General features: G+C 40.9%; 1 protein-coding gene across 1 annotated transcript in view; it reads right to left on the minus strand.

The window, feature by feature from the left end:
• Positions 1–23225, minus strand: part of LOC145438175 (uncharacterized) — a 29586-nt gene that overhangs the window by 4607 nt on the left and 1754 nt on the right. Inside the window, exons 4-16 of the mRNA XM_080315537.1 lie at positions 22185–22376; positions 21017–21202; positions 18419–20528; positions 17172–17368; positions 15663–15865; positions 14246–14429; positions 13396–14030; positions 12242–12584; positions 10547–10699; positions 4744–4905; positions 3810–3888; positions 2488–2591; positions 82–289 (exon numbers count right to left, since the gene is read on the minus strand). Of these exons, the coding sequence (XP_080171663.1) occupies positions 82–289; positions 2488–2591; positions 3810–3888; positions 4744–4905; positions 10547–10699; positions 12242–12584; positions 13396–14030; positions 14246–14429; positions 15663–15865; positions 17172–17368; positions 18419–20528; positions 21017–21202; positions 22185–22376 (4756 nt within the window). The remainder of the gene's footprint in view (positions 1–81; positions 290–2487; positions 2592–3809; positions 3889–4743; positions 4906–10546; positions 10700–12241; positions 12585–13395; positions 14031–14245; positions 14430–15662; positions 15866–17171; positions 17369–18418; positions 20529–21016; positions 21203–22184; positions 22377–23225) is intronic.

Below are 23225 nucleotides of genomic sequence, written 5' to 3' on the forward strand. Positions count from 1 at the left end.
CCATTTCTGGATATTTTCTGCAGGGATCTCACTGAAAATTAGCCTAGAAATAGTTTGCACGACGCCAATTCAGACAGGCACCTTTGAAGTAGTCGATCTTGTCCGGAGCTTGACGTTTCGCCGCCGGAACATCGGCGCCTTGAAAATGGAACGTCTTCTCCTGAAATTTCCGAAGCTTTTCGTCGGCCGTACGAGTCTTTTTCTTTGTTCCCTTCATCCGCCTGGCTCTCTTCATCATCAGATCTGCGGTGCTCGAAGATTTGATGCCCCACTCGTTCGAAAGCAGATCCTGACAGAGAGAAGGAAAGGATGGTTAACCCCTATGTTGCTGGGGTGGTCAAAGTATTGTGAATTGCTGGGAAGCGACATATACGTCATTTCCATTAATGTGCTTTGTACTACATTTCTCATACGCCGCGACACAGGGTTGTAACCAGAGGTGGTCAGTAACGAAGTACTTCTACTTTTTCGAAGTACTCAAGTAGTTTTCCTCTACTTCTAGTACTTACTCAAGTAGATCTGATTTTTGCTACTTCTACTTCTATTTCGTAATATTTTGCGATCTACTTACTTGCTTTTCGTTATTTTCAATCTGTCAAGTAGAAATAGTTTAATCCTCCAATCAGGAAGATAGCCTAAGGAATTTCGGGGCTGTTTTCAAGGAGTATCAACATTTAATTTTCATAAAAGTTGAGCAAAACCCAGAATTTTCGTCGAGCTTCGCGCTCAGTGGATACGGAGTAACCAGTACGATTTCACGAAAGTATCGGTGAATATAATTTAGGTAGTGGGTTGGCGTGGTTCCGTTCACACCACATTGTCACCCATATGAAATATTTGATCACCTTATATGGTCCATCATAACGTTTGAAACTGATGTTTCACAATCTAGCATTTACTTATCATATCGTAATCTCGCAGTCTATGGCCCGTCCTAATCTGGAAAAGTGGACTCTGACTTTTTTTTAGTTTTAGAGCTGTTTTAGCATACCACCTTTAATACTTTCTGGTCTAAAGACATGAAATACATGTTCCGCGTTTAGAAGTATAGTATTAATATTTCACTTTCAATTCACAGTATCTTATACTTTGAGTTCTAATTAATATCAGTTCTTTTGTCTGGATTACATACATGTTGAAGTATGGAAGCAAGTGTAGTAATGCCTTTCATTTCCGGAAATAAAGCTATACAATATGGCATTTTTACGATCCACCATATTTTTTATTAACGTTTACTAATCGCGCAAAGTCTTTACACTGTATCCTATACAACTTCTCCGTATTGCTCTTCGACTAAACTACGGTTACAATATGGGGGAGTATGCCATACCATGATATTTTGTAAATCATGCTGTTCGATTAAACAGAGGATTAGTATCGCATTACCATAACAATACTATCATTTTCATTCCATGATGCGGACGAATGCTTATGCTGTCGAAAAGTGAATACCTCCTGGTATTCCTGCCGAGATCATAAAAGGTTTATAGCTGGGTTGAAACCAAGTCACAAGGTTCCGAGTCACAAGTCGATCTAACTTTTATAGTTTTGACTCGAGTCAAGTCGAGTCATTTTCAATTCACCACCGAGTCAAGTCCGAGACCAAGTCGACAAGCAGAAGGTCGAGTCCGAGTAATAGTCTTGTGACTCGAGTTCGAGTCCAAGTCTTTGTGTTCACTGTTCAGTTTTGAGTTCAATCTGGTTCAACCCACTTTTTTCAACTCTGCTCGAGCAATAAAGAATGACTCGCACTCATAATGTCGTCATTTTCTTCAGTCCAAACAGTTTCTGGCCCTATTTTCCAATTATCAGGACTGATAGACGAAATACCAATCATGTGGTGACTTTACTGTTCTTCGAAGTTACAAAGAAATGTCTGTCTTGGCCGTCCTAGTCTAGAGTCGTATCAGTTGGTTCGAGTCATGCACAATGACTCAAACACAAATTGAATCGAGTCAAATCAAGCCATTTACGCATTTGAAAAAATGACTCGAGTCAAGTCAAGTCGTCAGAAAATCGTGACTCGACTCAAGTCATTACAACCCTGCCGCGACACAGCCAATCGAGGGTCCAAGGCTTCCACAGTGGAAAATAATACTGAGACTATAATTGTATCTAAATTACCTTTTAGTGGCAAGGAGTGTATAATTTCATTATGCAACTCGAATCATATGAGTTAATATTAAATTCTAATTCGAAAACTCAAATCATTGAGCCCTTCCCTAAATATGTGTTGTCTTATATCTTGCAATAGTAGTTAGACTGAATCCTTTATAACAGGGTTCTTAAACTGGGATCCAAGGACCCCTCGGGCAAACTGAGGCACGTGAAAAGGACACTGCTTAAACTGCAACAATAAACTATTTTTGAATATTATTAAGATCTGAAAGCTTCAATAAATTTACAACGATAGTTCGAATAAGTGCTTAAGTATGGCTTTTATTCGACAATATTTTCAGTCCAAAATCGATACCCGTCATTTCTTACCTGTTTAGACGAGCTTGCAGACCTACTCGTATCCAGATTGTATTTTCCACGGGTTTCCGAAGGTGTTGGCGTTACGCTTGCTCTAGAATCAGCCGTTCGCGGTTCTGTCAAATCAAATCACACGATACACAGCGAGCGATAAAATGGTAAAAGTGGAGTTAGTTGGTAATACTCCTAGGTTTTGCTTTTTCAGGCAAGAACACTTACTTTTTACACCTTGGATCTTGTAAAGAATGAAATATTATAAAGATTGGAATAGAACAGGTTGCCGTATATTTTTGTCCTTGATACTTTTGCAGCATATACACCAACCTATGATATACATACACACAATCTGTGCATATACTAGGGTTACCATACGTCCTCTTTGCAAGAGGAGTTGTCCTCTTTTTTGACTTTTATGAAAGTGTCCTTGGAGGACGCCCAAATGTCCTCTTTTTTGAGATTTTGTCCTCTTTTTTGAGAATTTTGGTTAACTATAGGGCGAAATTCGACTGAGATACATGAAATCTGCACTGAAGTAACGCTCCGGCGGCTATAGCGGGAGCTGGGCCGGAAAGTTGGCCATTTTTTAGTCAACCAACCACGAGTTGGGAAAAATTTACCAATTTTTCAGGATTTTCCTCCGGTTTTACAAGTTTTAAAATTGAAAAAATGATCTCTTTTCAGATTTCCAAAATATGGTAAACCTAGCTTATACTGACATACCATGAGTGATATGCCGCTGGACAAGGAAGGTGCAGATATAGCCTTGTTAGGCTTTCCAAGTCTTGCACCACCCCTCCAAGCTATCAAGTAATACTAAGCGCCTAGCGGGGCAGCCACGAATACCAGTGTTACTAATCACTTACCCGGCCGAGGATTGAACCCACACCTACCGATCAAGAAGCCGGACGCCCCACCATTACGCTACCTTGTCGCATCTTGGGATATGTTTTCATCACGTTTTCGAGTGAAATAGTCCAAATGACTGGGTGAAATACACCCTATATGACGGTAATTAAATATGTATTCGGTTTGTTGTGTCGTGTCAACAGTCATTTCACGTTGGTCGCAAATATGTGACCTGCAATTTCGAAAATAGCCAAATCTGATTTATTCTTAAAAGTTTGTGGCTTCGAATAAATCACTTTTTGAAACTACTTTCCAGCTTACTTTCAGTTTCATTTTCTGCTTCCACTCAGACTAGTTTAACGTGTCTTGGAAATCATTATTTCCATTTGTATTGGGTAGAAAATTTTGACTGTTACTTCTAATGCTACTGAGCACCAACAATGACTATTTTAACCACCTCTGAGCAAAAGTCCTTTAAAAGTACTCACTGTGCGGCGATATCGGTGGTAGAGGAGGCTTGGCAAAGGCGAAAGACATTGCATCGGGATTGTCAGGCCTGCGATAAGCCTGGAAAAGACGGGAAAGTTTTCACACAACCTTCTTCGCCACTATATAGTAGGTATGTAACGGGCGTATCAAACGCGACTGGGGCAGCAGGCCTTATGTAGACTTTTTGCTCCAGTGTGGGCTGGACAGCTGAATGATGCCAAAATGTATGGCTTAGCACCATCAGACAGGGTTGTAATGACTCGAGTCACGATTTTTTGGTATATCGACTTGACTCGAGTCCTTTTCTCAAAATACGGAAAAAGAATTGACTTAACATGAGTCAATCTTGTGTTAAATTGACTTGTACTCGAGTCATTGAGCATGACTTGGACCAAGTCATATGACTCAAGGCTGGGACAGCCAAGATTGACATTTCATTGTAATTTCGAAGAATAGTAAAGTTACTACACCACTGGTATTTCGTCGATGAGTACTGGTACTTGAAAATGCTACCAGAAACTGTTAAAAGTGAGAAAAATTTGTATATTATAATATACAAATGCGTAAAATTCGATATCACCAAGTGTTGTATAAAGTGGGTTTAACAAGACTTTAACTAGAAACTGAACATTCAACACAATCACTTGGACTCGGACTCGACCCTCTGCTCAACGACTTGGAGTTGGACTTAACTCGGTGGTGAATTGAAAACGACTCGACTTGATTCGAGTCAAAACTATTAAGTGAGATTGACTTACGACTTGGTTACAACACCACCTTCAGATTACATACCCACAATATGACATATGGCTACTCTGACACATGCCTGTTCACTTTCAGTTCTTGAAACTTCAGAAAAATGTCGAGTTGAATAGATGGAAAATTGCAACACTTGAAGCCGTCAAAATTGATCAAATTGAGTTAGAATCTGACCATGTCGGGTTCCATTTGCGGACTGTTATGCGGCACTTTCCTTATGAACTCCCTACTGGGGTCGGCCGTTACTTTGTAGGCCCATTGCTGCTCGAATGATTCTTCGTCGAAGTTAAACCCGTCAAGGTCGAAATCTTCCTCATCCTCGTCTTCTATGTCAAACTAGAGAAACAGAGCAATAGAGAGTAGAGCCAAGTCTAAAGACTATAGATTGAGGGCTGATATCTTGGTTAGATTATTCGAGAGGATGATAATCATCTGATTAACACTGTTAATCTTGGCAACCTACTTGTTTGAATTAAAACTTTTACAAGACAACGAGGGATAATCCTCATGCGAAATCTTATCCTACTTTTTGCACCATGATTAACAGTTTTAATCGGACCATTAGCATTATCCCAGTTAAGCTAACTCTATGTTCTCCGCCCTGACACAAGAGACAATTGAACAGTATCCTAGTAGACGAGTACTGTGAAATTTGATTAAATTGTTGGGTTGCCTAAAAAAGCTATATGGGCCATTCCATTCACAGACAAACGATGTTCACATCACTACCTCTTCAAATCTCCTGAAATTTGGTACACGCAGAGATGAGCTTATTCCAAACAGGATGACCTTTATTTTATGAAAATTGGACTTTGGGGTCAAAAGTTACGTCATTTTGAAAATTGACAATTTTCTGCTCATTTCGGGTCTGCACATCTCAGGTTTTTTTAATGAAATATTCAAGAAGGTGTAGCTAGATTGGGGACGACAGTTGGGATACGGCACTTGGATTTATCTAAAGCTTGTCTGATCGTCTATATTTCCAAGTGAAATTTAATACTCTGGAGTTTAGAGTCAAAGGTTAAATTGAGGGGGGAATCTAAAATCAGTCAGGCGTTACACGATTTAGACAGCGGATTGCTCAAAAACATATTAAAATATTTTGGAAAAAACGATCTTAAATGAAAGTTTGCTTCAAGGAGAATTCGCTCATAGCTGTTTGATTTTGGTTTTGAAACTGTAAAGTGATGAAATTGCAGTTTTAAGAGTACACTTCATTTGTACATGGAAATGCAGTACTAGTAGGGCGTGCTCGGACATCGAGTCTGGTGTGTGTGCGGAAAACATGTCTGGGGTGTTTTCGGACTGTGTTGCCATTCGGACATCGTATCTGGGGTGAGTTCGGACTGTTTTGCCCCTCGGACATCGTGTCTGGGGTGTGTTCGGGACATCATGTCTTGGGAGCGTAAACTGCGTATGGACAGTTTTGCAACTCGGATATCGTGCCTAGGCTGTGTTCGTAATGTGTTGCCATTCGGATATCGTGTCTAGGGCGTGTTCGGACATCATGACTGGGGTGTGTTCGGGTTGTATTGGGACTCGGACATCTTGTCTGGGGGGTGCTCGGACATCATGCCTGGGATGTGTTCGGACTGTGTTGCCATTCGGACATCGTGTCTAGGGAGTGTTCGGACATCATGTCTGGGGTGTTAGGACTGTGCTGCCACTCGGCCATCGTGTCTGGGGGTGTTCGGACAACATGCCTGGGGTCTGTTCGGATGTATTGTGACTCGGACATCGTGTCTTGGGTGCGTTCGGACATCATGCCTGGTATGTGTTCGGACTGTGTTGCCATTCGGACATCGTGTCTGGGATATGTTCGTGCTGCGCCAGACATGCCCCAGACCTGATATCCGCGCACTATTTTTATCCGGACATATGCTTCGGTGCTGATATCTGCGCACTAATACCTCCAGGCACTCAAGCCATTGCAGAAACTACAGCATAAAGTACTCCGAATCATAGCTAGGGCCCCAAAGGGGCCTGGCTGCCCATCCAATAAGTCGCTGCTGAAGAGATTCGGCGTCCTAAACATAGAAGATATGCGGAAACTAGAAATCGCCAAGTTTATGTATCAGTTTCACTGCGGTCGTTGCCCCGAATATTTCAATGACTTCTTTACCTCTGAATCAAAAGCGCACAAGTACAACACACGCGCGTCCACGTCGTCCAAATATCATATGATCGACCGAAAAGATCATCGCTCCATCAAATATGCTGGACCTGATGTGTGGAACAGTGTCCCGCCGGCCATCCGACAGTCGACGAGCATGTCCACATTCAAGTCGAAATACAAGCAATTACTACTAAATAAATACAGTCCATCCTCAAGATTACCGGACCACGACTGACCTATCGATCTCGCTTCCCATGACATGCCGCCCTATTTCTTGTCGCATTCTTTTTCTATACTATCTTCTTTACTTTCATTCAGTGTGCATGCCTCCTCTTTACATCGCCTAGGCCAGTGGTTCCCAACCGGTGTGCCGCGGCACACGAGTGTGCCGATTGGACTGCTCAGGTGTGCCGCGAGCAAATGCGCTAAACTGGGTCGAAGTATAACCAAAATCCAAATTTTGAGTGTGTCATTGTTGGATTTTCTATTGAATTTACTATATCAAGACGCGCGATGTACAATCCGATGCAGTGAACAGATGCAAGGATGTCGCGACGGCCATAGTAACGTTATCTCAATCAGGCATCCCCATCAGGTCATGGATTGGGTCTTTTTCTGGCTTTTTATTGTAAAGACGCTCTGAGCACAGCAACGTATAGGGTTGAAGAATCTCATAAATCTGCGACGCTTCGTAACTTGCTACTGCACTGCCACGAATGAAACTGGGGCCTCCATACCGTCAATGGGTGTGATACGCTAGTTTGCCCACATATAGTAGTATTTAGGACGGTGATAGATAGATAACTAGACTCGGGCTATTGGACCGTGATGTTGAGGTGTGGCCGAAGGTGACCTTTTACTTGTCACCCCATCAGAACCGACGGCAGAACAGGGACGTGACGTAGTTGATGACCTTTTTATGTTTCTATTTGTAGTCGTATTCTGGCTATGTCTTCGTTATCGATGATAATTTTATACCATGCCGATATAACATATTTTGATTCATGAGATGCCAACTTATAGCACAGTCCACTTTTTGTAAGATACTGCGTTTGCAGATCCGAGGACGAGTAGGAGCCAATATAAACCTCCAACACCCATTCCCACCATCGAGAAATGTATACTCATTTGGAAGTGATGTTCACTTTTACAAATTAGAATTGGCCGCATAGCCATTCACATTGCGATTGTTAGGTAGCGTGCCAGCATTGCAGGTAAATTGTAGGCCCAGGGCACAAGGTAATGATGCAGGCGACAAATTTGAGAATTGAGAAGTAATGTTGATCAAATTATATCAGTTAACAAATTTCACCGGTCCTGAAGTTTGTCATCCCGGTTTGTTGGAACTGCAATTGAACAGCAGCTGTCTGCCAGTAAGACTCTTGACTCAGGTATTGCTATCCTCACAGAAGCTATTACACGATCTGCATGGAAACGCGTTTGGCTTCCAAATATAGACACCTCTATACGCGTCTATATTTGTTAGTGACGATCGCGATTGGACTCTTCCATGCGACGGTTAATTACATCGTCAACGAGGTAGTGGGCGGACTTTGTTGTCAAGCCAATCTTATGAAATTAACCTCAGCCTGAAGTTTGACCGAGATCTCAGCAGGCAAGCTATGTGGCAACAGAGGTAATGGTTGATAATTCAAAACCTCACACGGATTGAGAGAAAGTCCTTATTCCTGCCTGCAATAAAATTGTAAAAAAAGACGAATTGCAAACGATCCCCATGTCAAATTATACCATTCGTAGACGTATTTGTGAAATGGCCGCAGAGATAAAAGAAAACCTAATTTCTTCTTTGAAGCAGTGAAAAGCCTACTTGAGTACACCGAAAAGGTAGAAATACTTCGTCAGTGACCACTGACCAGTAACCACCTATATAAGACTGTGGTTGCTGCAATACGCATTCTGGTAGCTTCCTTTTGCCGTAAGCCAAAAGAGTTCAAAACCACTGTGCTAGTGTGCCGCGAACTCTTTTTCGTTTTCAAAGTGTGCCGCGAGGTCAAAAAGGTTGGGAACCACTGGCCTAGGCCAAGGTGGGTGTCAGATTCCATAGACTACTCCTTGTCGCTTCGACATCTTCCTGTCTTTTCATTGTATCGCATTTTTGTGGTGTATTGAACTGATAAAATTGCTAATAAACCAATGATGATGATATCTGCGCGCTGAATGGACACAGACATGCTTCAGACGTGATACCCGCGTGACCTATATATGACCTCTATGTTTGCGGTGTTTGGTGATATCTTCGATAGCTGAGTATATCCACTGTAGCGATTGCTGAGTATATCCACAATTCCACATCCACAGTAGATATACCCTATCACTACTGTGGATATACCCAGCTATCGCAGATATCAGCAAAAACTGCAGACATACGTCATATATAGGTCATGCGTCGTTTAGGACGCAGGTATCACGTCCGACGCATGTCTGTGTCCATTAATCGTTCATATATCCGGTTCGGACCATGCCTGGGGGTATTTAGAGCACATGTATCAGCACCGGAGCATGTCCGGATAAAAAGAGTGCGCAAAAATCAGGTCCGAACACACCCTAGGCACGATGTCCGAGTTGCAAAACAGTCCGAACTCACCCCAGACATAATATCTGAATGGCAACACATTCCAAACACACCCCAGGCATGATGTCCGAACACCCCTGACACGATGTCCAAGTGACAATACAATCCGAACACACCGCAGGCATTATATCCGAACACCCCCAGACACGATGTCCGAGTGGCAGCACAGTCGTAATCCCCAGACATGATGTCCGAATACGCCCTAGACACGATGTCCGAGTGGCAGCACAGTCGTAATCCCCAGACATGATGTCCGAATACGCCCTAGACACGATGTCCGAGTGGCAGCACAGTCGTAATCCCCAGACATGATGTCCGAATACGCCCTAGACACGATGCCCGAATGGCAACACATTACGAACACAGCCTAGGCATGATATCCGAGTTGCAAAACTGTTCAAACACACCCAAGACACGATGTCCCGAACACACCCCAGACACGATGTCCGACGGGAAAAACAATCCGAACTCACCCCAGATACGATGTCCGAATGGCAACACAGTCCTAAAACACCCCAGACATGTCGCCCGCACACACACCAGACTCGATGTCCGAGCACGCCCTACTAGTACTGCATTTCCATGTACAAATGAAGTGTGCTCTTAAAACTGCAATTTCATCACTTTACAGTTTCAAAACCAAAATCAAACAGCTATGAGCGAATTCTCCTTGAAGCAAACTTTCATTTAAGATCGTTTTTTCCAAAATATTTTAATATGTTTTTGAGCAATCCGCTGTCTAAATCGTGTAACGCCTGACTGATTTTAGATTCCCCCCTCAATTTAACCTTTGACTCTAAACTCCAGAGTATTAAATTTCACTTGGAAATATAGACGATCAGACAAGCTTTAGATAAATCCAAGTGCCGTATCCCAACTGTCGTCCCCAATCTAGCTACACCTTCTTGAATATTTCATTAAAAAAACCTGAGATGTGCAGACCCGAAATGAGCAGAAAATTGTCAATTTTCAAAATGACGTAACTTTTGACCCCAAAGTCCAATTTTCATAAAATAAAGTTCATCCTGTTTAGAATAAGCTCATCTCTGCGTGTACCAAATTTCAGGAGATTTGAAGAGGTAGTGATGTGAACATCGTTTGTCTATGAATGGAATTGCCCATATACCAAATTGGGCTCAATCCCAACCAGTAGACGTGAAGTTACTAGAACTTGAAATTTCAACATTTTCTAAAATAACAGTATTTACAAATCTCCTAACTTCGCCAAACATCGTGTTTAGGGCATGCCGGAAATCTGAATATCTCACTTTGTTCTGCTTTTCCAGAGAGTTGATGGCCTGTCTTATTTTGCGTCTTGTGATATATCCGCGCCAGGTGGCTTGGATCAAAATGGCGGCGGATTTCCGCGCGCTTCTGATCAGTCTGTAACGCTTCCTCACTCTGTAACCACGCCAGAACGTCTGTAAAGGAAATATATCCATTTTACTCGACACCCACTGTTTATCGTTAATAAAAAAAGTATATTAGAAGGGAAAGACAATAAAATGGTGACTGTATACTTCTGTAGCGACAGAGGGATGCCAGAGTAGCAAGTATGATTATATCGTGGCATCAAACCCAAAAAATGTCGATGTCAAATCATAATTGCTCGTAACTCTTTTGACATTTAATTTTGAATCAACACGAAATTCCTTGCTAAAAAGAAACTGAAAATAGACATGATATCTGATTCTTGAATACGAATCTTTGATGTAGAACAGGGCCGGCCAACCCGTGGCCCGCGGGCCACATGTGGCCCGCGAGAAGGTTTTGAGTGGCCCGCGAGGTAATTTCCGAAATTTCTAATATCATCAAAAATGGATTGCACAGATTGTGAACTTGCAAGGCCTACCAAAAATTTTATTAGTCTGGCCGCAACATTTGAGATGTGATGAATAAAAAATCAGTTTCGACTCATTGACAGATCCATCAACCATTCGCACATATTGGTAGCCTATATCTTCGTACACTACAGTAAAGTAGAATAATTTGCGATAGATTTATCAAAGGTAAAAAAATTCTACAAGCTTAGCGCAATATGTTGTCCCTCGATTTCTTGTTTTTAAAATTGTTGCCCTTAAGTGAAAATTGAAGAACACCCAATGTATCAGATTGAGTCTAACTATATTCGCGATTACGAGACAAAGTGTCGTTCAACATATGCGACCTTGTGTTTGCGCTCGCAGCAAGACCGTCGACTATGAAACCTAGGCACGAAATGATTAACGCATGTTGGTCGCAGCTTTCGATATCGATATGTCCATGTCCATGCGCCGAATAGCCCAGCCCTCGCAATCTTATCTCAACGATATACAGCAGGCCCGCTATATAGTCAAGTGACAATATTATTGACCTACGAACTTCAAAAAACTTTCGCGCTTCGCGCGGATAGTGGCCCGCGCAATCGTTCGTCAATCGAATGTGGCCCTTTGGCTGAAAAGGTTGGCCAGCCCTGATGTAGAATGATACTCAAATATCTAAAGTTAGTGAAGCAATTATTCTATCGCAGCCATTCGTGAACTATTTTTTGAATCGAGGATTCAGGTTCTTTGTCTAGTTTTCATCTTCTAAAGGTGTAGGCTACCCTTGATATGAAACCTCTACCATACTTGAACCGGGTCCAGAATTCTCTAATTTACAATTTCCTGAAGTAGATCAAGCAATCAATTCCACTTATCTGAGTCGAATGGTCAAAACCACACTAACACACACAGTATTACTGGTTTCAAACCATGATAAGGGTGAATATGTAGCCATATCACATTTTTGTCGACTATTGGCTGTCCCAATGCCAAAGCCAATGCTAAATTACTTCTTTAAGGAGGCTAGCCGAGAACTTTTGAACTCCAACTATCCTATTTAATTCAGCTTGCTTTTGAATTTTCGCCTGCTACTTTCGTGTGTGCTAATGTTAAATTTCAGTGCTACTACAATAAAATACATGATCGTGAATATTGCCGGACCTGTATTTTCTTGGCGGCCACTTTCTCCAACGCGCCGGAATCCGTTCTTTTCAATTTCTCATAAACGGAGAAATTCCTCGAAATCCGATTGGGCGATCGAAGAGGAGGGGATGGTCGAGCGGGAGACGGAGCAAATGAATGAGTTTCTGACTCGATACAGACAGTAGAATCCCTCTGGCTTGGAGTTGATTTTTCGTACGTTGCATCGCGGATACTTTCTTCGGAGGTTTTGGGGCTTATACGAGGATGCCCCGATGGAGTTATGATATTATCATGGTGTTCAAAGTCGGACTGGGATGATGATGCATCGTTTTCGACTACGCCGTAACAATCGTGAAGTGCTCTGTTAACATAAGGTTTTCCGATTATGGCAACAGTGGTAGATGCATCAACTTTATTTGATACTAGTCAGGCAGTATGGTCTACTCCAGGGATTCCCATCTAGGGGTCGCGACCCCATGGGATCATTTGCTTATTCTCTGCGGGTTTCAGACACAAAAATTAAATACCAATGATTATTACGAAAATGCCAATGAACCGGATACGATCGGCGGCTAATTTCTGAAAATTTTAGTTCATTTATTGAAATAGAAATTATCGACATTTAAAGAATGTGAGCTCGGCAAATGAGATATGCAGCTGTCTTTTCTGATATTGCGACTGTTACTCATGGTTCAGTTGAAATTTCTGCAAGGCGCCAGATCTATTTGGATTGCTGGGTTTCTTTTGAAGAAATGCGACTTTACTTATTCCTAGATTCTATTATACCGTCAAATGTCGCTAAATTGGACTGTCAAACTTTGTCAAATTTAGTTTGAAAAGTCGTCATAACTTCACAGGCATTAAATAAGTTGTAGGCTACTTTTAAACAGTTTGGGACAACGATCGCGGCATTGCGATGTAGGACAATTTGAAAGCAACCATCAACTCTGCATCACATCAAAAAGCGTTTTAAATTATGTTCCAAATTTCTAAATCACTTAAAAATATGTTTGTATCCGAGATGCCTTCAACCTCTTGGATTTTACGATTGAGAATAAAATGACAAGGAATTTGGCATATCAACCGGAAAGTTGACGCCGGCCGATGGCTGAAAACCACTGGTCCAAACACCATTTGATAACAAGTATACAATAACGTTTAAATTTACGTACCTGAATCGAGCAGCGATGTCTCTCATCTTTTTCAGGTGATTCGCGTGCATCGTAAACACCGCAGGGTAGCCCGTTGTTTTGAAATCTGCGTGTGCGTTCTTTTGTCTGTAAAACTTCTTTTGAACGGCGCGCAAATGTCTTTTGCCCTCCGTCTGCACCTCGCTAAGATACGCGGATGATACGCCTACGATATTCCCGAAATCGTATTCCGCGTCCTCGTTCGCGAGGAGATTAGCGAAACTGCTCACGATCGCTTTTAGGACGCAAAATTTTGGGTTTGCGAACATATTTTTGTCCACGCGATCTACGGTCGTAATTTCGGGCATCGATTTCAAGAAATCAAAGTCTTCTGTACTCGAAGCAAGCAATGGATTTTCCATAACCTCAACTCTTTCCAGACATCGACAATGACGCAAAGTTTTTAGGTGGTGCACATCGGGAATTAGATTTCCTCTCAAATCTAATTCGCTTAAAAACGGAGTAACTACGGCAAAATCTGGAAGGAAATCGGTAGGTTCCTGTCCGATTCTGTTGCTGGCAGCTTGAATTTGTACGAGAGAAGGAAGCCAGGCGGCGTCTGATAATCCCAAACGTGTCAGGCTGTTCCTTGACAAGTCGAGCTGCACCAGTAGAACCTGTTGAAAGAAAGGGTTTGTCTAAATCTAGTGCAAAAAGTAGGTAGCCTTGATTGAACAACTCCCAAGTAGAAAAACATAGCCACATGAGTAAGTAGTAGCCTACTTGCAGGCCAAAAAAAGGAACTAATTTACTATTGACCTACTGCTGGCACCTATGTAAAAATGTAGGAATACAACCGCTGTCGGAAAAAACAGAAACTTGAATTCAGTACCGAGTTATCCACGAACCGTTCCCCGATGCATTCGATGTAGTTCCCGGCAGCTTCGACAGAGATGAGATATCTGTTATCGGAGAGATCGTCCAGATTCGTGAGATGATTGTTGGAAACGTCTAAATACAGCAGACTTTCGCAAGCGCTCAAGCCTGACAAAGACAGCAGTTGGTTCTCATTGAGCCTGCAAAGTGTAAAAAACTGTTATTAGGCTGGAAAATGCTCTTGAAGGAACAGAACTTAAACGGACAATTGAATAATATCGTCGCTGGAAACCATACAGCCTCATGTCCATTTTTAGAAATTTAGACTCTGATCATATAATTTGGACATAAACCAGTTTTGTTTTCAATTTACCTTGAAAATTCAAGTTCATATGTCCACTTCACTAGAAATTCAGGCTACTTAGGAGCTTGGAACCCGGTTAAAATGAAAGATCTATGTCCAAATAGTGATAGAAGAAAAAATCGAGGAACGAAAAGTGGACATAACACAGTTTGGTTTTCCAGCGACAATTTATTCATGCTGGAGTAAAATCCAAATGCTTATGGCTGACACTCGTCAGAGGTAATTGTCAACAACTAACAGACAATTCAAAAGATGTATATCAAAAGTGGTAGGCCTATGCGGTTATCGAGAAACAGGGAGAGGTGATCAGGAATGAGGCACTGAGGAAGTACTAAAGTACCTATTGCTTATTTGCGCTACTCACATAAGAAGTTATGTTTTTATGCTACTGCCACTTCTACTTGGTACAGTTGTTAGGCAAAAGTGGTTTTGTGTCACTATTACGAGTGAAATTGCCATGGGAACTGTGTGAAACAAACTCTGTATATTGGTAACTGAATATATATTACCCATATTATATCCATATATATGCATATTATATTGATGCTAAACTACAACTAGCTGACGTTTTTAAGGCTCTAATTTTGGAGACACGTAGTGAAACTATATTTATCGTTGATAAAAATATTGTTCTTGATATGAAGGTGGGGGTGTCATACATTCTATTTTAGGAGTATTTGTCCTCTTTTTTTGCAAGTCATTAGTTACTAAAAAAATGATCAACTCCGCACAATCTACTCGTGGACATATATTCTGTGTCTATTACTCAAACTTTTTTGCCCGTAACTACCAAAGAAATGGAAAACTTCATCAAGCTCAAACCTGACAATGCTACTATCGTTTCAATTGCCGGGAAACAAAATATCCGTTTTTTGAATTCTGAAAATATGGCAGGCCTACATGAAGGTGTATAATTCTGGTACTATAAAAATATTGGCACCAAGTAATCGGGTCGAATCATTAAAATGGAGACTGTGCTCAATTCGAGTACTGGAATCGTTGTACCTAGCTCTATCAGTCAATGCTCGGGGTACAAACGAGAGTTGGGTAGGACAGTTAAAAATCTCGCCTGATGTGCGACAAGTTACGGGCGTCCTCCAGGCCGGTGACTTTTGTGATTGTATTGTGAGAAAGGTCCAGGAACAGCAGGTTTTCGCATTCTTCCAGTCCGTGAATCGACGTAAGACGATTGTGGGACAGGTCGACATATTCCAAGCTTTTCATTCCGGAGCACGAAATGAGACTTATGCTATTGTGTGGAGCGCTGATGTACTGTAAATGGCAGATATAAAGTGGGGGTGGTCAAACAATATAATAACTTGGCATATAAAGCGACATAAACTAGCTGTCTATGAGTACTAAAATTCAGAGGTAGTTCGTAACAAAGTAGACTACTTCTAATTTTTCAATGAAACCAAGCAGGTTTTGCCTACGTGCACCAGGGTTGAATTCAAGTCATGATGTTCCGAGTCACAAGTCAAATTCGCTTTTATGGTTTTGACTCGAGTCATGTCGAGTCGTTTTCAATTCACCACCGAGTCAAGTCCGAGTTGAAGTCAGTGAGTAGAGGGTCAAGTTCGAGTCATAGTGTTGTGACTTCAGTACGAGCCCAAGTGATAATGTTTACTGCTCAGTATCGAGTTCAAGTCACGTTCAACTCACTTTTGTGAAACGCTATGATGATATCAACGGTCTCGGATAATTTTTCTCACTCTAAGCATGTTTATATAATAGAATGGTATTTTGATTTTGAAACGAACCCGGGTATTTTCCGCTGACACTCGTCAGGGGTAATCGTCAGCAACTAGTAGAGAATTGGAAAGAACATTGTATATCAACAGTCGTGTCACAAAACATGACAAAATATACGATTGTTGATACACAATGCTCTTTCCAATTCTCTACTAGTTGCTGACGATGACCACTGACGAGTGTCAGCCGAAAATATTCGGGTTCATTTCAATATGAATACACTATTCAACTGTATATTGAAGTTCTTTACCTCCAAGAAGCTCTATAATGAATATGTTTATATAAGCTGATAAAGGACAATTTCTGGGCTTACCTTTCAATAATCCGTCCTGATTTAGGAGACTTGGCAAAGTCATACAGAACATGCAGGCCATGCACAAGTCGAGTCAATACACAAATTGACTCTAGACGAGTCATTTTCCAATTTCAATTTGTGACTCGAGCCATTACCTCCCTGACTTGCACCACCTACTTTCAGACTTCTTCAGATTCTACTCGAATAGTATTTTAGTGAGACTACTTAACTACACAACATGGATTCTAAAAAGTTGAATGTAGTTTTGCAATACATTTCAATTACTTGTATCAATTGAAATTGATTTGAAACTACTTACTTGAGTTCTCAGACCTTTCATTTTCTAACTTCCATGTTAAGTAATTTTGACATGTCTCGCAAATTGATACTTCTAGTTGTAATTGAGTAGAAATTTATAATTTTTACTTCTACTCGAGTAGTATAGGTGACTACTTTGGCCACTTCTGCTCAAATTTCAGATTGATACTGACAAAATTACCAATATAGTCCAAACAGGGACTTGAGTCTTACCTTCAATTTATCGCAATACTGCAGACTTTCCAATGACAGCAAACCGCAATTTTGCAACACAAGATGCGTCAGATTCCTGTACTGTTGAAAACACGTCATGTTCCGACCGCCGCCGATATTTTTCATGACGACACATTTGGCTTGATCGGTGTAGAGAGCTTCGCCGAGATTGCTGCAATCCGCGGAAGGATAAGCGCCTGGAACGTCAGAATCCTGGGTGAGGAAAAGCTCAGACTTTGGACAACCAACCTCGTCAATAATATGGCAACCTGAGCGACCAAATAGCAAGTGTCATAAGAGCGAGGTATTGAAAATAGTGAGTTAGTGTTGGGGTTAAGTTAGCTTATAGATGACTAACTTACGGAGAGATACGAAACTCTCGTTGTAACACTTGGTACTTTACTGCTGAGCAATCTAAAAGCAGCATAATTGGTAGCAGTATAGCTGGTGACCCGAGTGCTAGAAGTTAACATAACTGGTGTTAATCGAAAGCCAGTTTCGCACCGATTTACATTCCGAAAATACATATTGAAATCTGGTCAGACCAATGGAACTACCCCGAAACAGCACTCAAAGTAACAAAATCAGCATGGTTCCAACAATGAGAACGCCGCAACACAATGACCATGATAATAGCCAATTTTGTTGAGCAATTAGGAATAGGAAGTGGTATGTTTCTGTCCTTGTTCCGAATTTTCGGGACAATGCAGATTTTCAGGGCTGTCTCGGGGTGGTTTCATTGCCCTGACCAGATTCTAATTTGTATTTTCTATTTTTATTATTATATTAACTTGTAGGGTTCGGATAGCCAGCTATAGCAGTAATGAGTATGCTTCTTTTAGATTGCTCAGCATTAAAAGACACTGCTTGACCAAGTGTAACGTCAGTAGTTAGTAATCTGTAGTTGGCTTGTGCTACCATTAGTGGTAGGGATAAGGCTGAGGGTTATGGATATAGGGTAGAGTTTGAGTTAGGGTTGGGCTAAGCTACGGTCATGTTAATTTGTGTTAGGGATAGGTATAAGGTTAGGGTTAGCTTTGGTGAAATTGAATAACGTGCAATCATCACACTTTCTATATTGAATGCTTTGATATAATGGCTCACGATATTTCGTACTCGCTATTTTGAACGCGACCCAGAGGATAACGTATGCAAGCATAATACCGCGGTACCTGTCTGCCGGTCTGTCTCCGAGATTGACAGACTTTTAATAGAGACATTTGCAAACCTAACGATAAAAGCCTTACCTTCCAAAATCTCAGTGTCTGAAAATGTGGACAACCTTTTCGCAGCAGAAGACGCCCGGATAATCCTCCGTCTTCTCGGCTTGCCTGAGAGCGATTTTGACTGCGTATACTTCCCGGCCTCATGAACTCTCCGAGACCAAGCTTGCTGTCGTTTCTCGAGGTTCAATTCGTATGAATCGGTGTCAAACGGAGTACGCTGGAAGCTTTGGTCTTCAAGGCGACTATCACTTTTGGTCTCTTCCCCCTCCACACCTTCCAATGTGTTGATGCTATTTTGAACAGATGAGTTGACCGCGTATTGGAGATCACATTTGTCTTCTGTCGAGGTTTCAACAATTTTGCAATCATCCCTACTTGATTTGGCTTTTAAATCTTCTTGGCGCACGTTTCGTTCGATTCCATCACACATATTTTCCGGATTGTCAGTCCCGTCGTATTTTGAAGCGCCGACATCCTTTTCATTGCTAGTAGACAACGATACCACCGTATCGACATGAGTTTCTAAAGAGTGGCTAGTACTCTGCACATCTCCACCACCTTGTTGAATGTTGGTTTGATTGAGTAAGTTTTGGTGTTGTGCAACGTCAGCTTCAAGTGCGGCCTGGGAGTTTGATGCGATTTCTGATACTGAATCAATTTTTGGAGTGTTTTTACTGTCTTTTTCGTACCTTTTTGGTGTCGAAATTTCGGAATTTGCGACATTATCCACATTTTCACACTTTTCCAGCATTTTTCCAGCTCTAGAAGCATCATTAACAGGTAGATGGTTGTCAAATTCTTTGCTTACCGATCTGCTTTCATTTACAATACCGGAGATTTTATTATCAATACCCAAATCTTCGATTGATTCTAAATCGGAAGTAGGCTCGTTCACGCATTTTGATTGTAATCCATTGTCTTGCAGTACTAGATTTGACTTGGGCAATGATGGTGAAAAGTCATCGGTGGACTGCTCATTTCTCTTGCTAGGATAACTCAACGGGATTAAGTTAGCATGAGACGTTGATGAAGTTTCAATACCCTCTTTAGAACAATCTTGAACGTGAGGATCCTTCAAAGTAGTAGACGGCGATGTCTGGCTTTCATTTTTTGTTGAGATGGTAGGAGCAGATGCTATTTTTGATTTGTTTTCCGATAAAACTTGGAGTCCTGATTGTTTTTTAATGCAAGGAGATTCTGTTATTACGCTATTGCCGTTAGACTGGACCCCGTATTCTAGGTTTGATAACTTTTGCACATTGTCGATAGAAGAATTTTGTTTTTGGTTCAACCCCTGATTTAATAAGGCCGATGGTTCCGCACTCTTGTTTAAATCGACCACTGAGCCTGGTGCGCCTGAAATTGATATATGATCTTCAATATCAACATGTGTTTCATCTTCAACACTCATTTTTTTACGATCATAGTTAGGCAATAAGGGATTAGGTACGACAGCTGTGGAATCTGACACAGAAACATACCCGTCGCCATGAATAACATATTGTTCAACGCGGTGGTTTTTCAAAGCATCAGGCTCGTCATAGCATGCTGTCCCTTGCTCTTTCACTGGCATTTGCGGATCAGAATCACCAGCAGAAGTAATTTGAATCATATCGCCCTTGTCATGATTGGAGACTTTATTTGCCAAAGTGTTGCTTACGAATTTTTGGTGGATTTTGTCATCATATACGGTGGTAGTTGGTTTACTATGGCCATTCTCATTTGTGTTACTATCATTACAGTCAATTTGGGTGGTTTGGGAATTGTCATCCGAGGCATCTTTCATATTTGTATTCATTTTTTCGTTTTCAATCCTCTCTTCTTTTTCAACTTGTTTTTCTTGTTTGCCTTTCTTTGCTTGGTTCTCTTTCTTCTTCTTCTTCCCTTCGTCCTTTTTCTTTTCCTTTTCCATCATTAACTTCCTTTCGTTTTCTTCACGCTGAATTCTCTCGTTTTCTTTCGCCTCTTTCCTCTCTCGTTCCATTTGCTTTCTCTCCCTTTCTTTCGATTCCACTCTCTCCTTTTCGATTGCGGCAATTTTCTTCTGCGTTACCAGTTCTCGAGCATCTCTCATTCTTGACTGCACTTCGGCGCCAAACTCTTTACGGGCTGAGTATCCTTTGAAATGTCTCTGCAAAAGAAAAACATACAAATATTTAGGTATACACTTGGAAATTTAGAAATTGGAAGATATAGCATTTACAGTTGCAAATTCCTTGATTATAATAATAACTTATTATAGTATTACCCCCTTAATAAATACTAATTTTTTCAAATCCATAATTTTCTACTGCAATAACTTCTAGTGGGTGAAACTGCGCAAAATTTGGTGTGCAGCGTTTTTTAGGCAACCTAACAATTCCATGGGGCAGCCAGCAAAATCTGAAAAATTTCATTTCCATTAAATAAATCCAAACTTTTTTTGTCTTATAGCAATATAAGTTGAAATTTAGCCAAAATTGGTGTGCAGCGTTTTCAGGCAATCTAACAATATTATTGAGTAACCAGTGAAATATGCATTAGTATACATATACTAGTATACAATATAGTACACAATATGCAGTGCACAGACGAAACATTGCCTATATAATTTACAACAGCAATGCACTGTCCGCAAACCTGAATTTGCAACGCCGCCTTATCCCTTTTTGCGGCGTTGAGCGATAGTTGTTCGCGTTTCAGATTTTCAAGTAATGTTCTCTGCTCTTCTTCGAATTCTCTGATCCGATTTTGAGAATCGAGATATTCTCGTTCCAGCTCTTTCTCCTGCGCAGCGAATTCGTCTGCAGCCACATCCGTGTAAGTCTAGCAAAAAGACGAGACAAATCAGAACAGTCAGAGGTGATTGGATATGATATGTTTGAATCCGAATCCTGTTACAGATTTGAGATAGAAAATTGGTAGGCTATCGAATCATGTCCGAATCCAAGTTCTAATCCAGTAACAACTATACATTGTTCGAGAAATCAATTGGAAATGGAATGGAAATCATTTAATTTCAAAGTAGACCCATCGCGACTTCGATAGAAAATCGGCGAAAATCTTCAAATCCAAACCCCGAAGTTGTCAAAACAGTCACTGTCAAAGCAAGATCAAACTTCATGATGCACTCCGGGGAACAAATAAAACGCTAGAAACACAGATAATTCTAAAAATGAACTTCATTCGTTTACAATAAAACTCCAGCAAAAAAAGGTGTTTTTTCTAGTCCTACTCTCAAAAGACCCGCCTGAAAGTCCACATTGCATATCTTGCGTCATTTATGGCGTTTTATTAGTTCAGCCTGTCCATTGCCGTGGCTGTCGAAGCTATGAAGGAGGACGAATTTCCAAAAAAGAGGACATTTTGGCGTCCTCGGAGGACATTTTCGATTTCATGAATACCGAGGACATAATATGATGACCTTTCGACAGGTGACCTTTTTCGGGTAATCATCGACTAGGTCCGTCATTAATTAATTAAAAAAATACACTTACACACCTCAGCCAAATGGGAATTAGTTTAGTTAGCCATTGCCTGAAAAACTCCATAAAATTTCATCTGATGGCAAAACTAAGTGTAGACAAAGTTTCTAGTTTTTGAAAATGGAGCAATGAACTCTGATTCAGGAAAATATAATGTAGTACTGCCATATGGATCACTAGTCTATACCCGAAAGACAGAAATCTCAAGTGGTATTGATTCCTTATTACGAGTTACAAATTTCAATCACATTCTTCACATAGTATATTAAGAGTAGCTCTTCATAAGCGATTAAATTATGTTCAAGCATACTCGACCGACATACCTTCTCCCAATAGTCAGCTTTGTCCAGCATTATTTTCACAGATTTCTTCGTTTTCTCTTCCATTTCTTCCCAGTGCCTCAATTCCTCGGCTTCGGCATTCTTCGCGACTTGTAATTCAATGTTCTCTCTCTCCAAGTCTGACTTGAGTTGAAGCTCAAGTTCTTCTTCTCTGATTCTATTATCTTCTTCTAGCTAACAATAGTGAATAAATAAGGTGTGAAAGCAACCAAGATCTTATCATTATCTATATCGTCTGCTATTGGTTCAATGAATTATAAAAATAGTGAGTGAGTTGACTATAAGAATTTGAACGCAACCTGACTTTAGTATTATCCTTGATATAATTGATTCATAAATAGAAACATATTTCCAGCTAACATCTTTTGTACCTTTGCATATTGTACTCACCTATTTATAACATGTGCCTGTACAGTGTACATAAAATGAAAGGCATTATGCAATGTTGTAACCAAGTCCTGAGTCACAAGATAATTCCAATTTTTTAGTTTTTACTCGAATCAAGTCGAGTCATTTTCAGTTCACAACTGAGTCAAGTCCTAGGCAGGGTTCAAAGGTTCTGAGTGGTTTTACAACCCTGTTTGGGTGATATTGAATGCCTCTCATTCATAATATACCGTAATTTTCCATGTATAATGTGCAAAATTTTACCGATTTTTCGTCCTAAAACCGAGGAGTGCGCATTATGCATGGGTACAACAATTCCTAAACATAATCTCCCTTGAAATAAAACTTGAAAACACACCTACTTGTGTGTTGACAATCGCGCATCACATTCAGCCATCCTGCCCAGTAGTTCGTATTATCAGTGAGAAGCTGTTGCCAATTAGTGAGATTCGTCTGCACAGCACGCGATCTTCAGCTGAGTTGGATTGCCATTTTACGCGAGAGAAATTAAGTCATTGATTGCTGCACACGCACGCGATCCTTGCCAACCTGATTTATCGTGTCCACAACAGGCCTGAACAATCGCATCTACAACAGGCCAAGTGCGCAACATAACATCGCTGGCCTAAACAGTCA

This window comes from Botryllus schlosseri, chromosome 4 (assembly GCF_051294905.1).
Source record: "Botryllus schlosseri isolate E-star chromosome 4, Bs_hap1, whole genome shotgun sequence".
NCBI lineage: Eukaryota > Metazoa > Chordata > Ascidiacea > Stolidobranchia > Styelidae > Botryllus > Botryllus schlosseri.